At 44.7% G+C, this 17692-nt stretch overlaps 2 protein-coding genes across 2 annotated transcripts; one reads left to right on the top strand and one right to left on the bottom strand.

Moving 5' to 3' along the window:
- Positions 1-7934: 7934 nt before the first annotated feature.
- On the bottom strand, positions 7935-8754 carry MRPL36 (mitochondrial ribosomal protein L36). The gene has a single exon (XM_086609129.1). It carries the CDS (start codon positions 8752-8754, stop codon positions 8449-8451), a length of 306 nt encoding a protein of 101 aa, XP_086465255.1. The 3' UTR covers positions 7935-8448.
- A 268-nt stretch (positions 8755-9022) lies between these two features.
- On the top strand, positions 9023-16931 carry NDUFS6 (NADH:ubiquinone oxidoreductase subunit S6). The gene is made up of 4 exons (XM_086609130.1): positions 9023-9184; positions 9980-10033; positions 14753-14875; positions 16786-16931. Exons 1-4 carry the CDS (start codon positions 9023-9025, stop codon positions 16849-16851), a joined length of 405 nt encoding a protein of 134 aa, XP_086465256.1. The 3' UTR covers positions 16852-16931.
- The last annotated feature ends 761 nt before the right edge of the window (positions 16932-17692 follow it).

The following is a 17692-nucleotide window of genomic DNA, read 5'->3' on the forward strand; positions in this document are numbered from 1 at the left end:
ACATCTCTAACAGTGAAGTGACAGTGTTTTGGAGCAGACTCGTAGCTGCATGACTGGCTGGTTGCCTATCCACTACGTGGTCTCTGGCTGCAGTCCTGTGTTTTAGGCTTCATGCCTTTACCTCAGGTAGGACAGAATTCTTCAGCTTTCAGACTTATCATTTCATATTCACTGTATTGTCATTCACTCAAATACAGCAAATAAATTCCCTTTTTGTGATGACGCAATTGGTGATCAGGACAACTTTCTTAAAACCAACTTGTTTAACAGCAGGATGACCATTCAAAGCAAAAGCAAAGTACTTGGCACACAGTCTATATGCAATGGCTCTTACCAAAGCCTGAACTTCCTGTGAAAGTGACCTATTTCAGGTACCTCAGTCACTGCTTTTGTAAGAGCAGCTTCCTAGGCTATTTCCTTCATAGTGGTGAGTCCCTTTTTAAACTGTGTAGACTCTGAAAGGGCTTGTTCCCAGCCTTTTCCTCATTTAGGCACTATTACCAATCTTCAATCAGGGACAACAGAGAAGCTTATATTATTCCCTGCCTGTTCCTTTGCTTACTTTCAACCACTAAATGAAATTAACATATTTTTAGATCAAACAACTTCACAAAGAGCTTTTTTTTCCCCTTTCGCAAAATGCAGCACATAAAAACAGGTGGCTTCTTAAAAAATAATGCTCTCTTAACACTGTATCCACATTTACAGACAACAGATTTCAAAGTCTGATGCACAAGCTTCTAGGTGAAACGGTGAATTTTCCATTTCTGAAGGCAGGTGGATAACTCTAGCAAGTGACAGCTTCATCTTGGGTGCCAATATTATCCCCGTACCCACTTTCATCATTTTTAGATCAAGTTCAATGTCTTCACTGTGATGAAGCTCTTATAAAGATTGCTGCCTCCACGACGAGGGGCATACAGAGCAATAACGAAACTGCTACAGTTTATGTCCCAGAGGTATAGAAATAAAACACCACCACCACTTACCTGAATAAACTGGGCTGTAAAGTGTGACAGTTCAATAGCAGCTTCCAGGCAGTTCAGCTATTCCTACAGGAAGAAAAATCCAGTCCTGGAGAGCAGAGGACACTGGACAGGTGGGGGCATGCCGCCTCATAGGTGTGGTGACTTAAACTGTCCCAGCTGGTCAGAAAGAACCCAGCCCCTTCTCAGCCTCTGGGACTGACATGTTCAGCCCCCGTCCCCAGTTTAAACTACCGGTACAGATTTCAGACTCCCAGTTAATAATCCGATGAGCGGCAATGGAATGAATGCATGTATTTAAACATATAATCAGCCTTATTAAACTGAATGGGACTACTGTATCCTTAATCTGCAACTTAAAAGTCATTTGATAGCTTTCAGCAGTGTCCATCAAGGTCCATCCACCCTTGCTGATTCAGAACTTTAGAATATGGTGACCCTCTCCAGCTTGTCCACATCTTTTTTGTATAGTGGGGACCAAAACTGAAAACCGTATTCCAGCTGTGGCCTGACAAGCACTGAGTAGAGTGTGATAATGACTTCTTTATCTCTGCTGGTGACAAATAAAGTTTCCAATTGCTAATACTTGGCGAAGGCATTGGCAATTGCTCTTGAGGTTTGCTTTTTCTTGTGCTTACTTTTACTTTTTTTTTTTTTTTTTGCTTATGCACCTGGTATGATAAAATAGTTGGATAAGCAACATGGTGTCTATAGAAACCAAAAATAGCTACTATTTTAACTGAGTCTGGGAAACTGACTTCGGTGGTGTCAGAATCTGGAAAAGTCACCTGTCAGTCAGCTAATCTCAGCATCTACCACCTCAATCCGAGCAGCCACAGCTCCTCGAGTACTCCAGTTCCCAAAGATTCTTCCCTTACCTGTCACTGTTGAAGAGCTATTGTCCTGAACTCAGCAACCAATATCGCAGTTCCCATACACACAACCACAGGCAAAGTCTGACGGTCATTAATATACATAAGCTCGAAGATTTATCCTCCAGTTGACCTAAATACATCTCTACCTGTTGCGTATCAGGAATCTGACAGTTTCATTCCCTAGAACAGTTACAAGGAGTTAAGCAAGTTCAGTCACTCATAACTGCAAATGATTTTCATAACTGTATGATGGAGACAGTCACAGGAGACATCAGTTGTCACGCTCCTACTCCACTGTGGGGATTTAAAGAAGAATGAAGACTTTCTGGAAGAGGTAACTTAGACACAAAACCAGCAGGAAACCGGAAGCTGAAAATATAATTGGAGCCTGAATCTTAATTCAGTTTTCAGTGTATGGGTTCCTCTTCCTGTGTTACTGGGTCCTATTGCCTCCCTAAACCATTTTACGTTCTAGCAGCGCTCTCCTTATCATTCCTCTCCCTTTCATCTTCTGCCCACACAACATCTGTGGAGGGGAGAGAAATAAAAAATGAAATGCATACAATTATGGAACTAATATAGATTGGTATTTTTAGTATTCCAGGACTAAATTCTTGGCCCAAGGATTTTAAGTAGCAGTTGTGTACACTATACTTTGAAAAAAAGCTGTTTAAGTAGCTGTATTATGTTTGCGTGGCAAGGTTTTGGTAGCAGGGCAGATACAGGGGTGGCTTCTGTGAGAAAATGTCAGCAGTTTCCCCTGCGTCCAAGAGAGTCAATGCCAGCTGGCTCCAAGATGGACCCGTCACTGGCCAAGGCTGGGCCTATCAGCGACAGTGGTAGCACCTCTGGGATAACACAGTTAAGAAGGGGAAAATACTGCTGGGCAACAGCAGCTGGGAGAGAGGAGCGAGACTATGTGAAAGGAACAGTTATGCAGACAGCAAGGTCAGTGAAGGGGAAGAGGTGCTCCAGGTGCCAGAGCACAGATTCCCCTACAGCCCGTGGTGAAGATCATGGCAAGGTAGGTTGTTCCCCTGCAGCCCGTGGATGATCCCACACCAGACCGGATGGATGTGACCTGTGGGAAGCCCACGCTGGAGCTGGAGATTAACAGTGAGGCAATCTGTGAAGACCTGTGGCTGTGGAGGACCCCACGCCAGCGCAGGTCGATGTGCCTGAAGGAGGCTGTCTCCCCATGGGAAGCCTATGCTGGAGCAGGCTCCTGGCAGGACCTGTGGACCACTGGAGACAGAGGAGCCCACACTAGAGCAGGTTTGCTGGCAGGACTTGTGACCCCATGGGGTCCCACGATGGCTCAGTCTGTTCCTGAAGAACTGCACCCCATGGAAAGGACCCATGCTGGCACAGTTCATGGAGAACTGCAGCCTGTGGGAAGGATCCATGCTGGAGAAGTTCATGGAAGACTACCTCCCACAGCAGGGACCTCACACTGGAGGAGAGGAGGAGTGTGAGGAGTTCTCCCCCCGAGGAGGAAGGAGCAGCAGAGACATGTGATGAACTGACCACAATTTCCATTCCCCTTTCCCCTGTGCTACTGGGGGGAGGAGGTAGAGGCAGGAAGAAAGGAAGGGTGGGGAAAGGTGTTTTAAGATTTGGTTTTATTTCTCATACTCCGATTTGATTGACAATAAATTAATTTCTCCAAGTCGAATCTGTTTTGCCCATGACAGTAATTGGTAAATGATTTCTCCCTGTCCTTATTTTGACCCACCAGCCTTTCATTATATTTTCTCTCCTCTGTCCAGCTGAGGAGGAGGAGTGACAGAGCGGCTCTGGTGGGCACCAGGCATCCAGCCATGGTCGACTCACTACAGTAGCACAACATTCAGAAAGTCTGCAATGAAGGACATGAACCCTTAGCTACCAACAACTAGGCTACTGGCTGACGTTATTTCAGCTTCTCATTTTGTAGTTGTTGTAAATAAGCCTAAAATAAACATGCACCACCAGCAGCTCTAGTCACCTTCCTCTTGTCATCCAAATTACAGAAAGGTACAGAATCTGATTTTTTTAGAGCACCTCCGTGCTCTAAAATCAGTTTAGAATCAGTTGATTCTGGACATCACTTTAAAAAAGGTTCTTAGAAGCGTGAGATTCAGTACTCCTACCTAACACGTTGAGAAACTGAGACAAAGGCTAAATTGTTTTTTCAAGGTAATACAGCAAGTCAATGGCAGAGTACAATTACAATTCAAAGCCTTCTAGTTTCTAATCCTATAATCCTCTTTCCAAAATCTATTAGCACAACCAAATATGCTGTTTCAGTGATGGCTGTGAATGCTCCATTCTTTTGAACGCTCCACCCAGGTAGCACAAACTGACCGTGCAGATTACGACACCTGAATAATTTACAGCCATATTAAGCATCTGGATCCAAATTACTTCCCATCTCAAGTTTCTGACTAGCAGCACTAAATTCAATGGCTTTAACTGTGAAACAGTCTTTTTTCCTAATTTTAAGTTGTTGAAATAGGCTGCTGAGTCAGTATTGTATAAAAACTTGATTCTTGGGCTAAAGGGGGAGATGAAAGTGCAGTAATTTGTGCCCCCTCTCCCCTCTGCTGTACAGTAATCCTACACTTACATTTCGCTCCCTGTTGATGAGTGTAATTAGACCAGACTTAACAGACACCAGCCTGGCACGAGTAAATCTGTCCCCAAGTCCCACATGCTGCTGCATTCAAAGAGTCTGGCCAGAGACCGACTGCCACTCATAGATTCATAGATTCATAGATTTCTAGGTTGGAAAAGACCTTAGAGATCATCGAGTCCAACCATCCCTAATCCCCATTAAACCATATCGCTAAGTAGATCATCCACCCTATTCTTAAACACATCCAGGGATGGGCACTTCTAACCCTGGTAACTCATACTTGCAAGTCTCTCATTTCAGCATCTGACGTTGCCCCTGGCAAGCGAGCCCTGGTTTCAACACCTCTTCAGTGACTCACCAGCACAATTTGTCATGTACCAGAGAGCTACCCTTTTTTTCTGACAGAACCATAGGGCTGGATGAACTGTTTGGGAGGCAGTAAGACCAGAGGCCAATTACCTTTCCTAGAAAAAAAAGAACTCTGCAGACCCTCATTTCATCTGATGGACAACTCACTGCATGTTCTTCGTGATCCTCCAGAAAAGGGGGTAGGCCTGGATATCACTAGGTTTTCTGAACGTATATACACTGTTTACCTTGAAGGTGTACTAATAGCTACACTCACAAGGTATCACAGGGGTTCACAGCATACAGGCCTTTTCTTCTGCTGGAACAAAACACACAGTGCATACCTAGACATGCATACCATTAATTCTAATCTGAGAATCAGAGCTTTTAAAATCTCCAGTTGCTTAGACCGTTTAACTGGCAAAGTGTGTTAAAGTAGGTGTAAAACTTTTCCATGAAATTTCTCTGCTTACATTTTATTTACATTTACAACGTACAAGTATTTAGAAAAGAGTTGTTTTTCTTCATGAGTGCCTAAATTTGGTTACAGCATTGATGGATAGGGGAAGAGCAACTGACATCGTCCACCTGGACTTATCCAAAGCATTTGATACTGTCCCACACGACATCCTTGTCTCTAAACTGGAAAGACATGGTTTTGATGGATGGACCACTCGGTGGATAAGGAATTGGCTGGATGGTCGCACTCAAAGAGTTGTGGTCAACGGCTCAATGTCCAAGTGGAGGCCAGTGACGAGTGGTGTTCCTCAGGGGTCAGTACAGGGGCCAGTGCTACTTAACATCTTTGGTGGTGACATGGACAGTGGGATCAAGTGCACCCTCAGCAAGTTTGCAGATGACACCAAGCTGTGTGGTGTTGTGGACATGCTGGAGGGAAGGGATGCCATCCAGAGGGGCCTTGACAGGCTGGAGAGGTGGGCCTGTGAGAACCTCATGAAGTTCAACAAGGCCAAGTGCAGGGTCCTGCACATGGGTCAGGGCAATCCCAAGCACAAGTACAGGCTGGGCGGAGAATGGATTGAGAGCAGCCCTGAGGAAAAGAACTTGGGGGTGCTGGCAGATGAGAAGCTCAACATGAGCCGGCAATGTGCGCTGGCAGCTCAGAAAGCCAACCGTATCCTGGGCTGCATCAAAAGAAGCGTGGCCAGCAGGTCAAGGGAAGTGATTCTGTCCCTCTGCTCTGCTCTCGTGAGACCCCACCTGGAATATTGGCCTTCAGCTCTGGAGTCCCCAACACAAGAAGGACATGGAGCTGCTGGAGTGGGTCCAGAGGAGGGCCATGAAGATGATTTGAGGGCTGGAACACCTCTGCTATGAAGACAGGCTGAGAGAGTTGGGGCTGTTCAGCCTGGAGAAGAGAAGGCTCCGGGGTGATCTTATAGCAGCTTTCCAGTACCTAAAGGGGGCCTACAGGAAAGCTGGGGAGGGACTTTTTACAAGGGATTGTACTGACAGGACAAGGGGCAATGGCTTTAAACTGAAAGAGGGGAGATTTAGATTAGATATAAGGAAGAAATTTTTCACTCAGAGGGTGGTGAGGCACTGGAACAGGTTGCCCAGAGAAGTTGTAGATGCCCCATCCCTGGAGGTGTTCAAGGCCAGGTTAGATGAGGCTTTGGGTACCTGGTGTAGTGGAGGGTTTCCCTGCCCATGGCAGGGGGGTTGGAACTAGATGATCTTTGAGGTCCCTTCCAACCCTAACCATTCTATGATTCTAAATTTCAACCAAGCCTTTTGAGGTACAGCAAGTTTTCCACTACTTAAAGGTTCTTTGGTTTTGAGGAGGCTTCTAAGTTTTGAATCAACCTGTCTTTAGTTCGATGAAGCTAGCCATTTCTCTCCCCCGTTACTGTCAAGAACTTGTTTGATGCTCCCTAAGATGGATGTGTATGCAAACTAATCTGCCTCTCTCTCTCTCCAAATCCACATTTCTGGTGATAAGATAGATGAGTGAAAAGACAAACTGCACAACAAACAGGAACCAGTCAATAACTATTGCCTCTGGGCTGCTTAGCCACAGCTTTCCAGGCTTAGCTTCTCATTGTCCACCAAGCACCTAGTAAGAAAAGATGTAATTATAAAAGTTACTGCAATTTTAAAGTTGCGGGATTATAACTGGGCAGAAAAGTTCTTCAAGTCATTGTACTATCCACAAAACAACCTCAAACACAATGCTCAATTAATTTCATCTCGCCTAAACTGGGAATGCCATCCCACTGTAGTCTGGCAAGCTCGTAGCAAACTTGATAGTTGTCCAAAGTTTAGTTTGGTACCTTCTGCTGAGAATTTGCGGTTCACAGGAAGACTGAACACTCCTGCCTCAAGCACAGCAATATTCAGAAGCATGAGGAACACCTTTGGGGACTGTAGCAATTCTGGCTGTCTAATTGTAATCCATGGGTACCAGTCTATTAGTTTGCATTCAACAGTATGCTTGGCTACGTGACCTCTGAGGCATTACTGTTCCCTGTCATTCTTCCCACATCTCTAGCAAGAAAGAGTTGCTTCAAGGAACATAGGAAAAATTGCATTAAAAAAAAGAAAAAATATAATCCTAAAGCCTCACTGATTTAGGTGAGTGAGCCTAAACTTTTGCAGAAACTTTCAACAAATTAGCTAGAATCTGAAACTACTATTTTTATCTTCTTTTCTGTAGACACCTACACAAAATAGTTTACAACCTCCACCCAAAAGGCAATGATTCCTAAGTATTGCCTTTTTATTCAGGTTCCAGAAACTGTAGAATAGTAGGTACACCAGAAACAGCACAGAGGACTTCAAAGGAAGGAAGGAAGAGGAGGCTAAGAACACTTCAGAATACACTGTGAATGGTCAATATATCATTAAATAATGACTTTAGACACTAAAACTTTAAAAAGTATTGATCATACTAATTACAATATCACCATCTTCCCTCAAACCCCACCATGATAAGCAGCAAGAGTTATTTACATTGGCATTACTCAAACTACATGGGATTGTGTCTGCTGCAAATCAATGGTTAAAAGAAATTTTTACCTCACCTATGAGCCAAGCCAAAAGCTAGAACACCATCTTTCAATGCAACATATTTATTTGCCACTTAAGAGCCCACCTAAGTTTGAAACTGTTATCTGTTTTCAACACATAGGGCCTTTTTTTAAGAAAGATTCATTGTATATTGTAATAATGCACAATCAGCAGTGTTTATTTTTATTTTGCTTTAATTAAACACAAACGCATCTCAGCGTCTGACGATGCAGCTTTGCCCTTCGTAACTTGGCAGCGAGGTGACTGTAAGTAAGGCTTCAACGCTAAGATGACAAGAGGTCCTGAAAGTTACAGCTTCCCATTTCAGCTTCCAGCATCCAGGGTTTGAAATTACGGCAAGGGCCGACAAGATCTTAACTCGCTCTACGTTCGCGTCAAGGTGAAACGTTGTCACCTACAGCATTGTGCGACTGGTGTCCCCAGCAGTCAGCTCTCCAAAGTCACGGGGCAGTCAGGGAAAAGGGAGCGTGCCCAGCGGCAGGGACGTGGAAAGGAGGACTCGGGGCCCGGGAGGCGCACGCAGCGGTAACTCGCTCCCCGCCGGGAGAGGCTCCGGGCCGCGGGGCTGCAGCTACAGCTTCCGCTGCTTGTGCCGGGGGTTGGTCTTGCAGCAGACGTAGAGGCGGCCCCGCCGCCGGACGATGAAGCAGTCCTTGCAGCGCCGCTTCAACGAGGTTTTCGTCTTCAGCCCCGCCAGGAGCGGCGGCAGGAGCGCGGGCGGCGGCGGGACGGCCAGCAGGGCGCGGGGGGCGGCCGCCCCGCACCACGGCGGCCAGGCCCGGCTCACCCGGGGCCACCACGGGGCCAGGGAGCAGAAGGGCGAGCGGCCCAGCGAGCGGAGCGGCCCGGCGGCAGCCCTAGCCAGGAGGGTCAGCATGCTGCGCGCCCTGCGGGGACAGCACACCAGTAACGACACCCGCCCCACCCCGCTACCAACCGCCCCCAGCCCCTAACGGAAGGCGCCGGGCACCGACGGGCACCACCGCCGCCGCTCCCCGCTTCGGACCGCGGCCACAGACTTACCCACTCCGCCCACCCCACGCGTGCGCGCTCGCCGCGGCCGGCGGAAGAGCGCGGGGGACAGCGAGGGGCGGGGCCGGGGCTGCGCCTGCGCCGCCCGGGCGGAGCCGCGTGACCGGCTCAAGATGGCGGCGCCCGGGGCGACCTTCCGCTGCCTGTTGCCGCTGAGCCGCTCGCTGCCGTCCCGCCTGGCGGTGGCGGCTGCTGCTACCACCGCTGCCGTTTCGGTTCGGCCCTACGGAGTGCGGGTCTCCGGCACCGGCGAGCTGGTGACGCACACGGGGCAGGTGAGCGTGCTCGGCAGTAGGAGGGCGGCACTGCCCCTCCGCTGCCCGGAGCGGGCGGGCGCGTCCGAGCCGTGTCTCCCGCCAGTCCGGTCCCTGCGGGAAAACACTCCCGGAGGCACGCTGGTGTGCCGCTTCATTTAGTACGCGCTGTGGGAATTAATCTCTCGGATGATACGCAGGCAGAAGGTACGCGCGGTTTCAAAAAAAGGCTGTTAATTGGGGGCAGGGTCATTATCCGTTACGGAGCGTTGTGGTCTGAATCGGACGCTGGGCACAGCTGGCGGGTGGGAGGTGCCCTTGTGTCAGCGCCTCGTAGCTGCGTTTTATCCGCTTTTTAACGTAAAAAACTGAGCGTGAGAGCTGGGGAGGCTGGTGTGAGGCACGGCTGGTGGGGCCAAGGTAGAAGGGTTCTCACAGCGCCTGCTGGGCTCGAACATAAACAAATACGAAGCTCGAATTTCCTAGTTTAGTTCGTTTTCCAGATGGCAGTGCGGGATCAAGGAGCAGCATTATAAATTATAAATCTTAGGTTGTCCTCTGTGGTCATAGCTACGACTTCTGTTTACTGGCTTTAAACTCCCCTCCCTTTTCCTTTTCTACTTTCCAACATAAAATTTATTTCTCTGTGTGAGAGAAATGGAAACTGCTTTTTCTGCACAGTACCTTCGTGTAAGATTATGGCAATACTTGAAACCGAGGAAACTATTTAAACTGTTTAGCCTTGGTAGTGCTGTAAGCCTTCGCGTTCTTTGTTTACGGTTATTGCTTTTTACGTAAGTTCATTTTATGTTTCAGGTATATGAAGAAAAGGACTATAGAAGAGTTAGATTTGTTGGACGACAAAAGGAGGTACTCATTCTATTTTTACTTATGGGAGAGGGGGTGGTTTGTGGAGTTTTTTATACCTGATATTGATGTCCTCAACTTGATTGTAATTTAATTAAAAAACAAACAAACAAACAACAAACCAACCAAAGCACAAAACCAGTCAAACAAAACTGGTTTGGATTTTGGGTTTCGGTGATTTTTTCACTACGGTGAAAAGTATGCTTTTAAGACAGCTTGTAGGAGCCTCTGTGTACCTCCCTACTTTTGGTAAATTTGGAAAATTCAAGACTTGCCCTACACCTGTTAAGTGCTTACATGTAGGCTGTGGAAGTTGTAGGCATTTGAACATCTTCAACTTGGACCACTTTTTGTTTTAAGCATGTGTGTTAAGAAATTTTTCAGCATGGTTTTAGTGCCATTTGTGTTCAGAAAAATCACATAATTAAATATTGTACTGAATTGTGCATCGATATATCTGTTTAAATGTGTGTTTTGAAGCTTAATTTGCTTCTGCATGGTTAAAATCTTGATCTTTACCCAAACTGAGTTTTTAAAGAGGCACTTCATTTCCAAAGCCTGGGAAGCATTTGCTGAAACAGTGATGTAACAAATAAAACTAAAATTTAGAGTATTCTGAAATAACAAAGCCTCAAAGGCAAAGTCTAGTAACACCAGCATCAGCCAAGTGTGCTACCGTGAAGTTGTTTTGTGGGCCTGTTGCTGCTGCTTATCAATAGAGTGGGTACATGAAATTGTGAGTCCTTTAGTACCGAGTTCTCTCTAATGATCGAGCAGCACAGCTCCATGAGGGATCTGCTGGCCTTTGGGAGAGAAACTGAGATTGATTCAGCGAAACTGTATTTCTCAGTGTCTGAGCATCTCATTAGTGCCTTAGCACACTATAAATGTGTATGTGTAGTAGAGGCATCAAATGTAAGGTGTGGTAGATTTTTTAAGTAGTTGCCTATAAATATATTTTTATAATAGTAATGCCTATAAATGTATTTTTGTGTAGTTGCCTTCCTACATTAACCTGAACTAATTGTGCTGATTTACGTGTTTTCCAATTGAGTTTATCTCATTGTATCATGGATGGAATTTGCCTCATGCTGCATAGTATAAATAGGAATTCTACATGGGAAATAGTTAAATGAAACTGTCACTTAGAACGCTGAAGTAGTGTACTTCTGGGAGGATAGTGGCAAAGTAGGTGTCTCCCAAATGCAGTGCCTGTTTCTGTGCTACTTTTATAACTTTGTAGGAAATGCTCCTTAAGCCCAATTCTCCACTGGGCACAGGTCCCTCTGATGTGCCTTTGCCAGCAGCTGATGTCAGGCTTTCTGTGGCGAGGAACACCCAGGCTTTTCAGTTTGGCCTGCTGCTCCTAATCCAGCAAAAGAGGAGCTTTAAATCTGCTGGGTGAGGTTTAGTGCTAGGTTTTAATTGCAAAGTTGGAACAAAATTTACATGTTAAATACTAAAACAGTCCTTATCTGTGCTTGTTAGCAGGATCTCTTTCTAAGGGTTTTGCCTCCACCCTAGGAGATCCCCAGTGTGTTTCAGCTGCTGGTACTAGGGTTTCACAGCTGTGTCTGTAGTCCAAATGTTGTCTTGTTTCTGAAGCTGAAGCTAGCCCGTGAAGGTGGTGACGGTAGTTTCTCGGTCGATTCTTCTCTTAGTCTTCGGTACACTCCAGGTGGTCCAGTCTGCCTTGTGATCAGCCCAGTCCAGCTGCAGCAGCTTTCTTGTCTGGGGATGCAGCCTCTGGACTCGGGTGCCCTTGGTGAGGACATCTGGGCTCGTGACTGAGTGCTGTGTGTGGCTTCTCTGGGCACTGGCCAGGCCCAGGGGCATGGCCCAGAGTACATGGCTATTGTCCCCTCAGTTCTGCCAGCCTAACTGTTAATGAAATCCATGTGTTTTAGCTAAAGCCATTGTTCTCGGCATTGGATGTGCAGAACCAGGGGATTAGCGCTCTCTGGCAAGGGCCTAAAGCAAGTAGCTGTGAGAAAACTGAGTGTGACAACTGTTAAGATGCATCTGCTGCAGTCTGACTAGGGTCGTCCTGCCCTTGTACAATCCCTAAGGTACCAAAGGTACCACAGGACCTAATTCAACACCACCATTCCCACTTCGACTCTACCCTTTCTGTTGGGCTGGTGCAGCAGCTGAAGCTGTGAGAACTGACCTCGGAGCTGATCTGGTTTAAATATAACCTCCTCCTTCCCTCTGGATGTCTGAACCTAGGTCAATTCCAAGTCTGATTTTTATCTCTTGGCCTCCCAGATGATGTACTGGCACAGGCGAGTAGGTGGAAAGAAGCAGCAACGGGATTGTCAAACTGGCACTACAGTCAGGAAAAAAAATTGCCTATTGAATTATTTATTGGGCAAGGAGCGTTTGGATGTGCTGATGGAAACAGCCCCTTCACACTAACTACTGCTGTGCTTTAATTGAAGGGACACGATGTAACTGAAACCACTTCTCTTTTTCCATGCAGTTTTTCTCAGTCTCTTTTTTTCTCTGTGTCATGGGTTAGTGTGTCGCTCCGGCAACTAAACCCCACACAGTCGTTCACTCACCCTCCCGCAGCCCCAGGGATGAGGGAGAGCATTAAACGATAAATGGGAAACCCATGGGTTGAGATAAGAACAATTTAATACAGATGATTTAATACACAGTGTAGATGCTCATCACCCCCTCGTATGCGAAGCCCGTCTCATCCCAAAGCTGCAGTCCCAGACGAACGTGAGGCCTGGAGAGAGAGAGAGAGATAGTATTCCGAGAGTAGGAGTACTGGAAGAGAGAGGAAAAAAAAAAAAAAGGCAATAGAGCAAAAGCAGCAAAAGAGCCAAAGCGCCAAAAGTCCTTCTTTCCGGCTGTCCCTCACTTTTATACTGAGCATGACGCTGCATCATATGGAATACTAATTGGCCAGTTTGGCCCTCAATCTTAAGTTCCACCACAAATCACAAGAGGAATCATGGCCCCCTTGTCCTGGCTATGCTCCCCCATGTCCCGCCAGCTTCTGCACTCTGGCCAGAACACGGCACACTGAAAAGTCCTTGGAGTTTCACTTCCAACCACAAACATCAGCTTGCTATCAACATTCTTCTCAGAGCAAGCCTCTGAGTAAAACCAAAACACGAACTCTTCTAGCTGCTAAAAAAAAAGAGCTAACTCTGTCCCAGCTAAAACCAGGACACTCTGGCATGTTTTCCCTCCAAATTCCTAGACTTTCTTGTGTAGTAGGCTGAACCACAGACAAGTTATAGGTGTACGGTGGATGAGAGGTTCTTGCTTCTTCCCTCTCCTCACAAATACCTTTGTGGTTAAGAAATGTTTGGAAGACTGGAGTTCTGCTTCCGATCATGAAGCAGAGGTGCATCATGGTGCTGTCTCCCTCCTGTAGCATGAAAAGAAGGATGCACAATTTTGAGCACTGTTAAAAGCAGCTGTAAAAATCCTTGCAGGTTGGCAAAGATTACATGTGACTTGAAGACGCAGGCCCCAGGCAGCGGGGTTCTTGATGTTGCCAATTTGCTTCGATACTGAAAGTTAATTTTTCATTATCTTTATTTAGCTACCATCTTCTTTAGGTGAAGAAAATCTAGTTGTTGGCAAAACTGACATTTTCACTGCTGTACCAAAAATGCAGATTTTGGGGAGGCTTAGTTGGAGGCTTGGTGAAAGATCCGAAGTTGTTGTGTACTAGAACTATATAAAAAAATACCATTGCAGTTCTTGGGGATTCATTTGATGGACACTTAGCTATCTTTTTTCTAAGAATCTCATCTTCATTCAAATACCATCATGCTTATGAACCTTATCCACAGAGCAGTAGTGCCTTCTTTGGGCGTGCATATTATTTTATATTTGTGCGTGTGTAACATGGCCTTTGAAAAAGCTGGCTCCTGGAGCATGTTGACTTGAGGGGCAGGAGTGATGGTCTGCTCAGTTGCTGCGTTGGAAGAGGCTGGCGTGGATGAGGGAGGAAGGCGTTGTTACTGGGTGCTGTAGATGCTGCTGAGGGACAAGTTGCTGTGTCATGGGCCTGTCCAGAGGTGGATGCGTTTGCTAGGCCACTCAGGTGTGCTCTAGGAAAAAGCTGTACTTGACTTGTCAGGGATGTGCACATTAAGGAAGTGTGTATAAGATGGATTTACGGAGTGGCATACTGATGTTTAGAGGCTTTTCTTTTTTCTAACGCTGAACAATTTGCCTTTCTGACTGCTATGCTCCACGTTCAAGTTTTCCTGAGATTCCTGAGCAGTGATAGAATAAGGTGCATGGTGAGAGGCTCTAAATTACCAGCAGTTGTTTTATCTCACTCCTGACCTTACTCGTCCCGCTATTATTTTTGAGTTTATCAGCAGTGAGTCTTTAGCAATTTTATCATGTTGTCACTAAAGCACAATACAGAGGCAGTGTTAGTGAAACATCTTCTGTACTTGGCTGCTTGTTCCTGCTCACCTCTCTGCTGAATCTGCTTAGGTTGCGTTGTAAACCTGAGCACTGATGTGGCCTGTGTATCGGGGAGCGGAGTTACTTTGGCAGAGTTTAACATCCATAGTTTGCTGATCCGGCTTTAGAGCACGGCCTAAGAATTGGTGGGAGGAAACCTATGCAGGAACTTCTCAAGATGGCTGTAGTGGAACTGCTTGGGGACGTGGTAAATAGCAATTGCTTTCTGTCTGAGGGGGGAAGGTATCTGTAAAGCTTCTTTTTTTCCTCTTACAGGTGAACAAGAATTTTGCAATTGATTTGATAGCAGAGCAGCCTGTGAGTGAAGTTGAAAGCAGAGTGATATCATGTGATGGTGGTGGTGGAGCTTTGGGACATCCTAAAGTATACATAAACTTGGTAATATCTGTGTTCTGTGCATAGCATGTTTTGCCTGTAAATTCTTCATTTTCATAAGTTTCTTCAAGTTCATACGATTATCTACTTTTTGGCATGTTAATTTAACAAAGTAAAAGGAGTAACCCTGAGATGCTCATTTTATTTGGTGCCTAATTATAAAATTAAGTTTTCTAATTGGAAGAGTTAGAGGGCTTCTGTTTAAAGTTACAGACATTTTGTTTGGAAATTTTGATTTACTTGATAGAACAGTAACTTTTTTTAAAAAAGAAGTTAACTGAAGCAATATGAACAAGCAGTGCCTTGAAAGCAAAAAATAACATGCTTGCCATGTATTGAGACACTTTAATTATTTAAATTCCACCATGTAAATTGAGGATACATTTTCAGTATTCTTAAAAATATGCAGTTTATTTTGAATCTTGCAAGTTCAAGGAAAAAAAAAAAACAAAGCAAACCCCTCTTTCAGTCTTTGAGAATCTTGGTAGTTCTGAAGATTGAACGTTTCAATCGTGGTCAGAGAATCAGTGAAGAATAAATGTCATCATCTCCTATTGGCAGTAGTGATAGTTTCCAGTGTATTCTTGTTCTAGTTAGTAAAAGTATTGAGGCTACGTGGTGGAATCAATGATGACCTATTGCTTAGGTACTGTTCTCAGGCAGACCCTGACTGCAGATGTCTTAAAATCTTTGCTTGGTCACCTAAACTTTGATATTTGCTTAATAACCAAAAGAATGGTAGGGGAGAGCTGGTGTCCTTTATTGTCAGTGGTGTTGTGAGTCCTAACTATAATCACACACACTTCTATTCTGAGCAAAGTAAGAACTTTGTAATGGTTCATTTTACGTTATTCAAAGTCAAATGCTTGGAGGTTCCAACTCATAAGACTTATGAAGCTTGTGTTCTTCAGTCTTAACTTCTGTAGCACATTGCTCATCAGTTGCATTTATGTTGATTTGTTTGACCTGTGCCATGCTCTTCTTGAAGAGTTTTAGTTTTTGTGAATTTCAAGATCTTTTTGTGTTAACAATCAAATTACTATATGTCTGTGGTTTAGTTTTTGAAAGCTAACGTCTGTGAACAGAGAGAATGGTATTAGACCAGCTTGTTTCCCCCAGCCCTAACAATTGAAATCCAGGCTTTTGGGGGTGGAGGGTAGTCTGGATTTTTCACTTTTAATCCTATATTGAGGAAGGGAACCATGAGTTTACTTTTGTTTCATGACTGCACATAGTTGCTAAATAACAGAAGATCCCCAAGTGTTTATCTGACTGGTTTGTGTTTGTTTTGTTAGGAAACTGTTACTGCAATAATGGCCTACAGTCACACTTGTAGATTTAAATATATATATGTATCTCTCTTTTGGAGAGAAGAATACAATTTTATACAGTAGCAACTGCTGCTTATCTCCAAAATGTTTTCTTTCAGAATTTTTCCCAGAATCCTACTGAAATTTCCTCCTGCAACTAACTCTGTCAGCTTACATTACTGGCCAAAATTCCTGTCTAGATATAACTTGTAATTGCCAAATTCTGTTCTGTATTAAAATAATTATGAAGTTATCTTTTTCAGAACATTGCAACAGATATGACCGAACTGACGTAACATGTCCAGTTTGGTAAGAGGATCCGTTATTGCTGAAGAGATACCACTTGGCTTGACTTTAAAATTATATTGTTGAGATTAGGCCCGGGAGTTAAGAGGTTGGCAGAAGGGAAGCTGTGTGGGTTATAGGAGTCAAGGATGAATCTCATACTGTTGTTCTTACTTCCAATATTTCAAATAAGATTAAACTCTACTTCAGCTATATTGATCAGTTTTAAGATGGCACATGTAAATAAGGGAAAGATTGTAGTTTCTACAAGTTTTATAAAGTGAAACTAGCAGCTGTTGTATTTTTCTGTTTTTGCAGGACAAAGATACAAAGACCGGAACGTGTGGCTACTGTGGACTTCAGTTTAAACAGAAACATCACTGAAAGATTATCCCTGCGTGCTTGCAGATTGCTGTTCAGATGTTAATGTTTAATATAAATAAACAATATATTTAGCAACCCGAGATTAGTGTTTGTGTTTATCTTAACTATGGAAAGTCCAGTCTGTACCTTTTTAAAACCTAACTTGATAAGTATTTGGGAGCTGAATGGTCTTATAATATCTGCTTTGTACTTAATTTGGTTTTCATGGAACAAACGTCCTGCCTTGTTTGGCAGGCTGGGAAGTGGCCCTTGGATACAGCATAGGATTGATTTGTACTGGATAGATTTATATTCTTTTCAACACTGAATTGGATGTAAATGTTTACTGACGGATTAATTATCCTAGGTGTTTGTCTTTTGGCATTGTTTGGCACTCTTAATTTGTTCATGGCCTAGTATCTATAGCTAGATTCACAAATGGAAGCACAAAGATATTTTGATACTCAGCATTGCAACACCTACTCCTGGAAGCAAGATTGTCATCCTGAATTAAGTAGCTACACTTGTTACTTGTGTAAAATCAGCCAATGCCTTAGAATGGTAATCAGTGTGAGCTAGAGAACTATCTAAGATGGCACACATGAAAAGTGAGGACATAAGCAACTGTCTTCCAGTTGAGAGGATCAGAGTGTAAATATCTGATTCTGCCTGGGATTTGCACCCTTGAAACCTCTTTAGGAACTCGGTCTTGTCAGACTCAAAATAGGGATTGCTGCATTACAGGTAGCAGCTTCTGCTCCTTTAACACACAGATCATCTGACAATGAGAGCATCCACCTATATGTAACACTACTGAGGCCACATGAACCTGGCTGTAAGATAACGTCTACCTTCCTAAGCT

The sequence above is a fragment of the Tauraco erythrolophus genome, chromosome 3 (genome assembly GCF_009769465.1).
Source record: "Tauraco erythrolophus isolate bTauEry1 chromosome 3, bTauEry1.pri, whole genome shotgun sequence".
In the NCBI taxonomy this organism is placed as follows: domain Eukaryota; kingdom Metazoa; phylum Chordata; class Aves; order Musophagiformes; family Musophagidae; genus Tauraco; species Tauraco erythrolophus.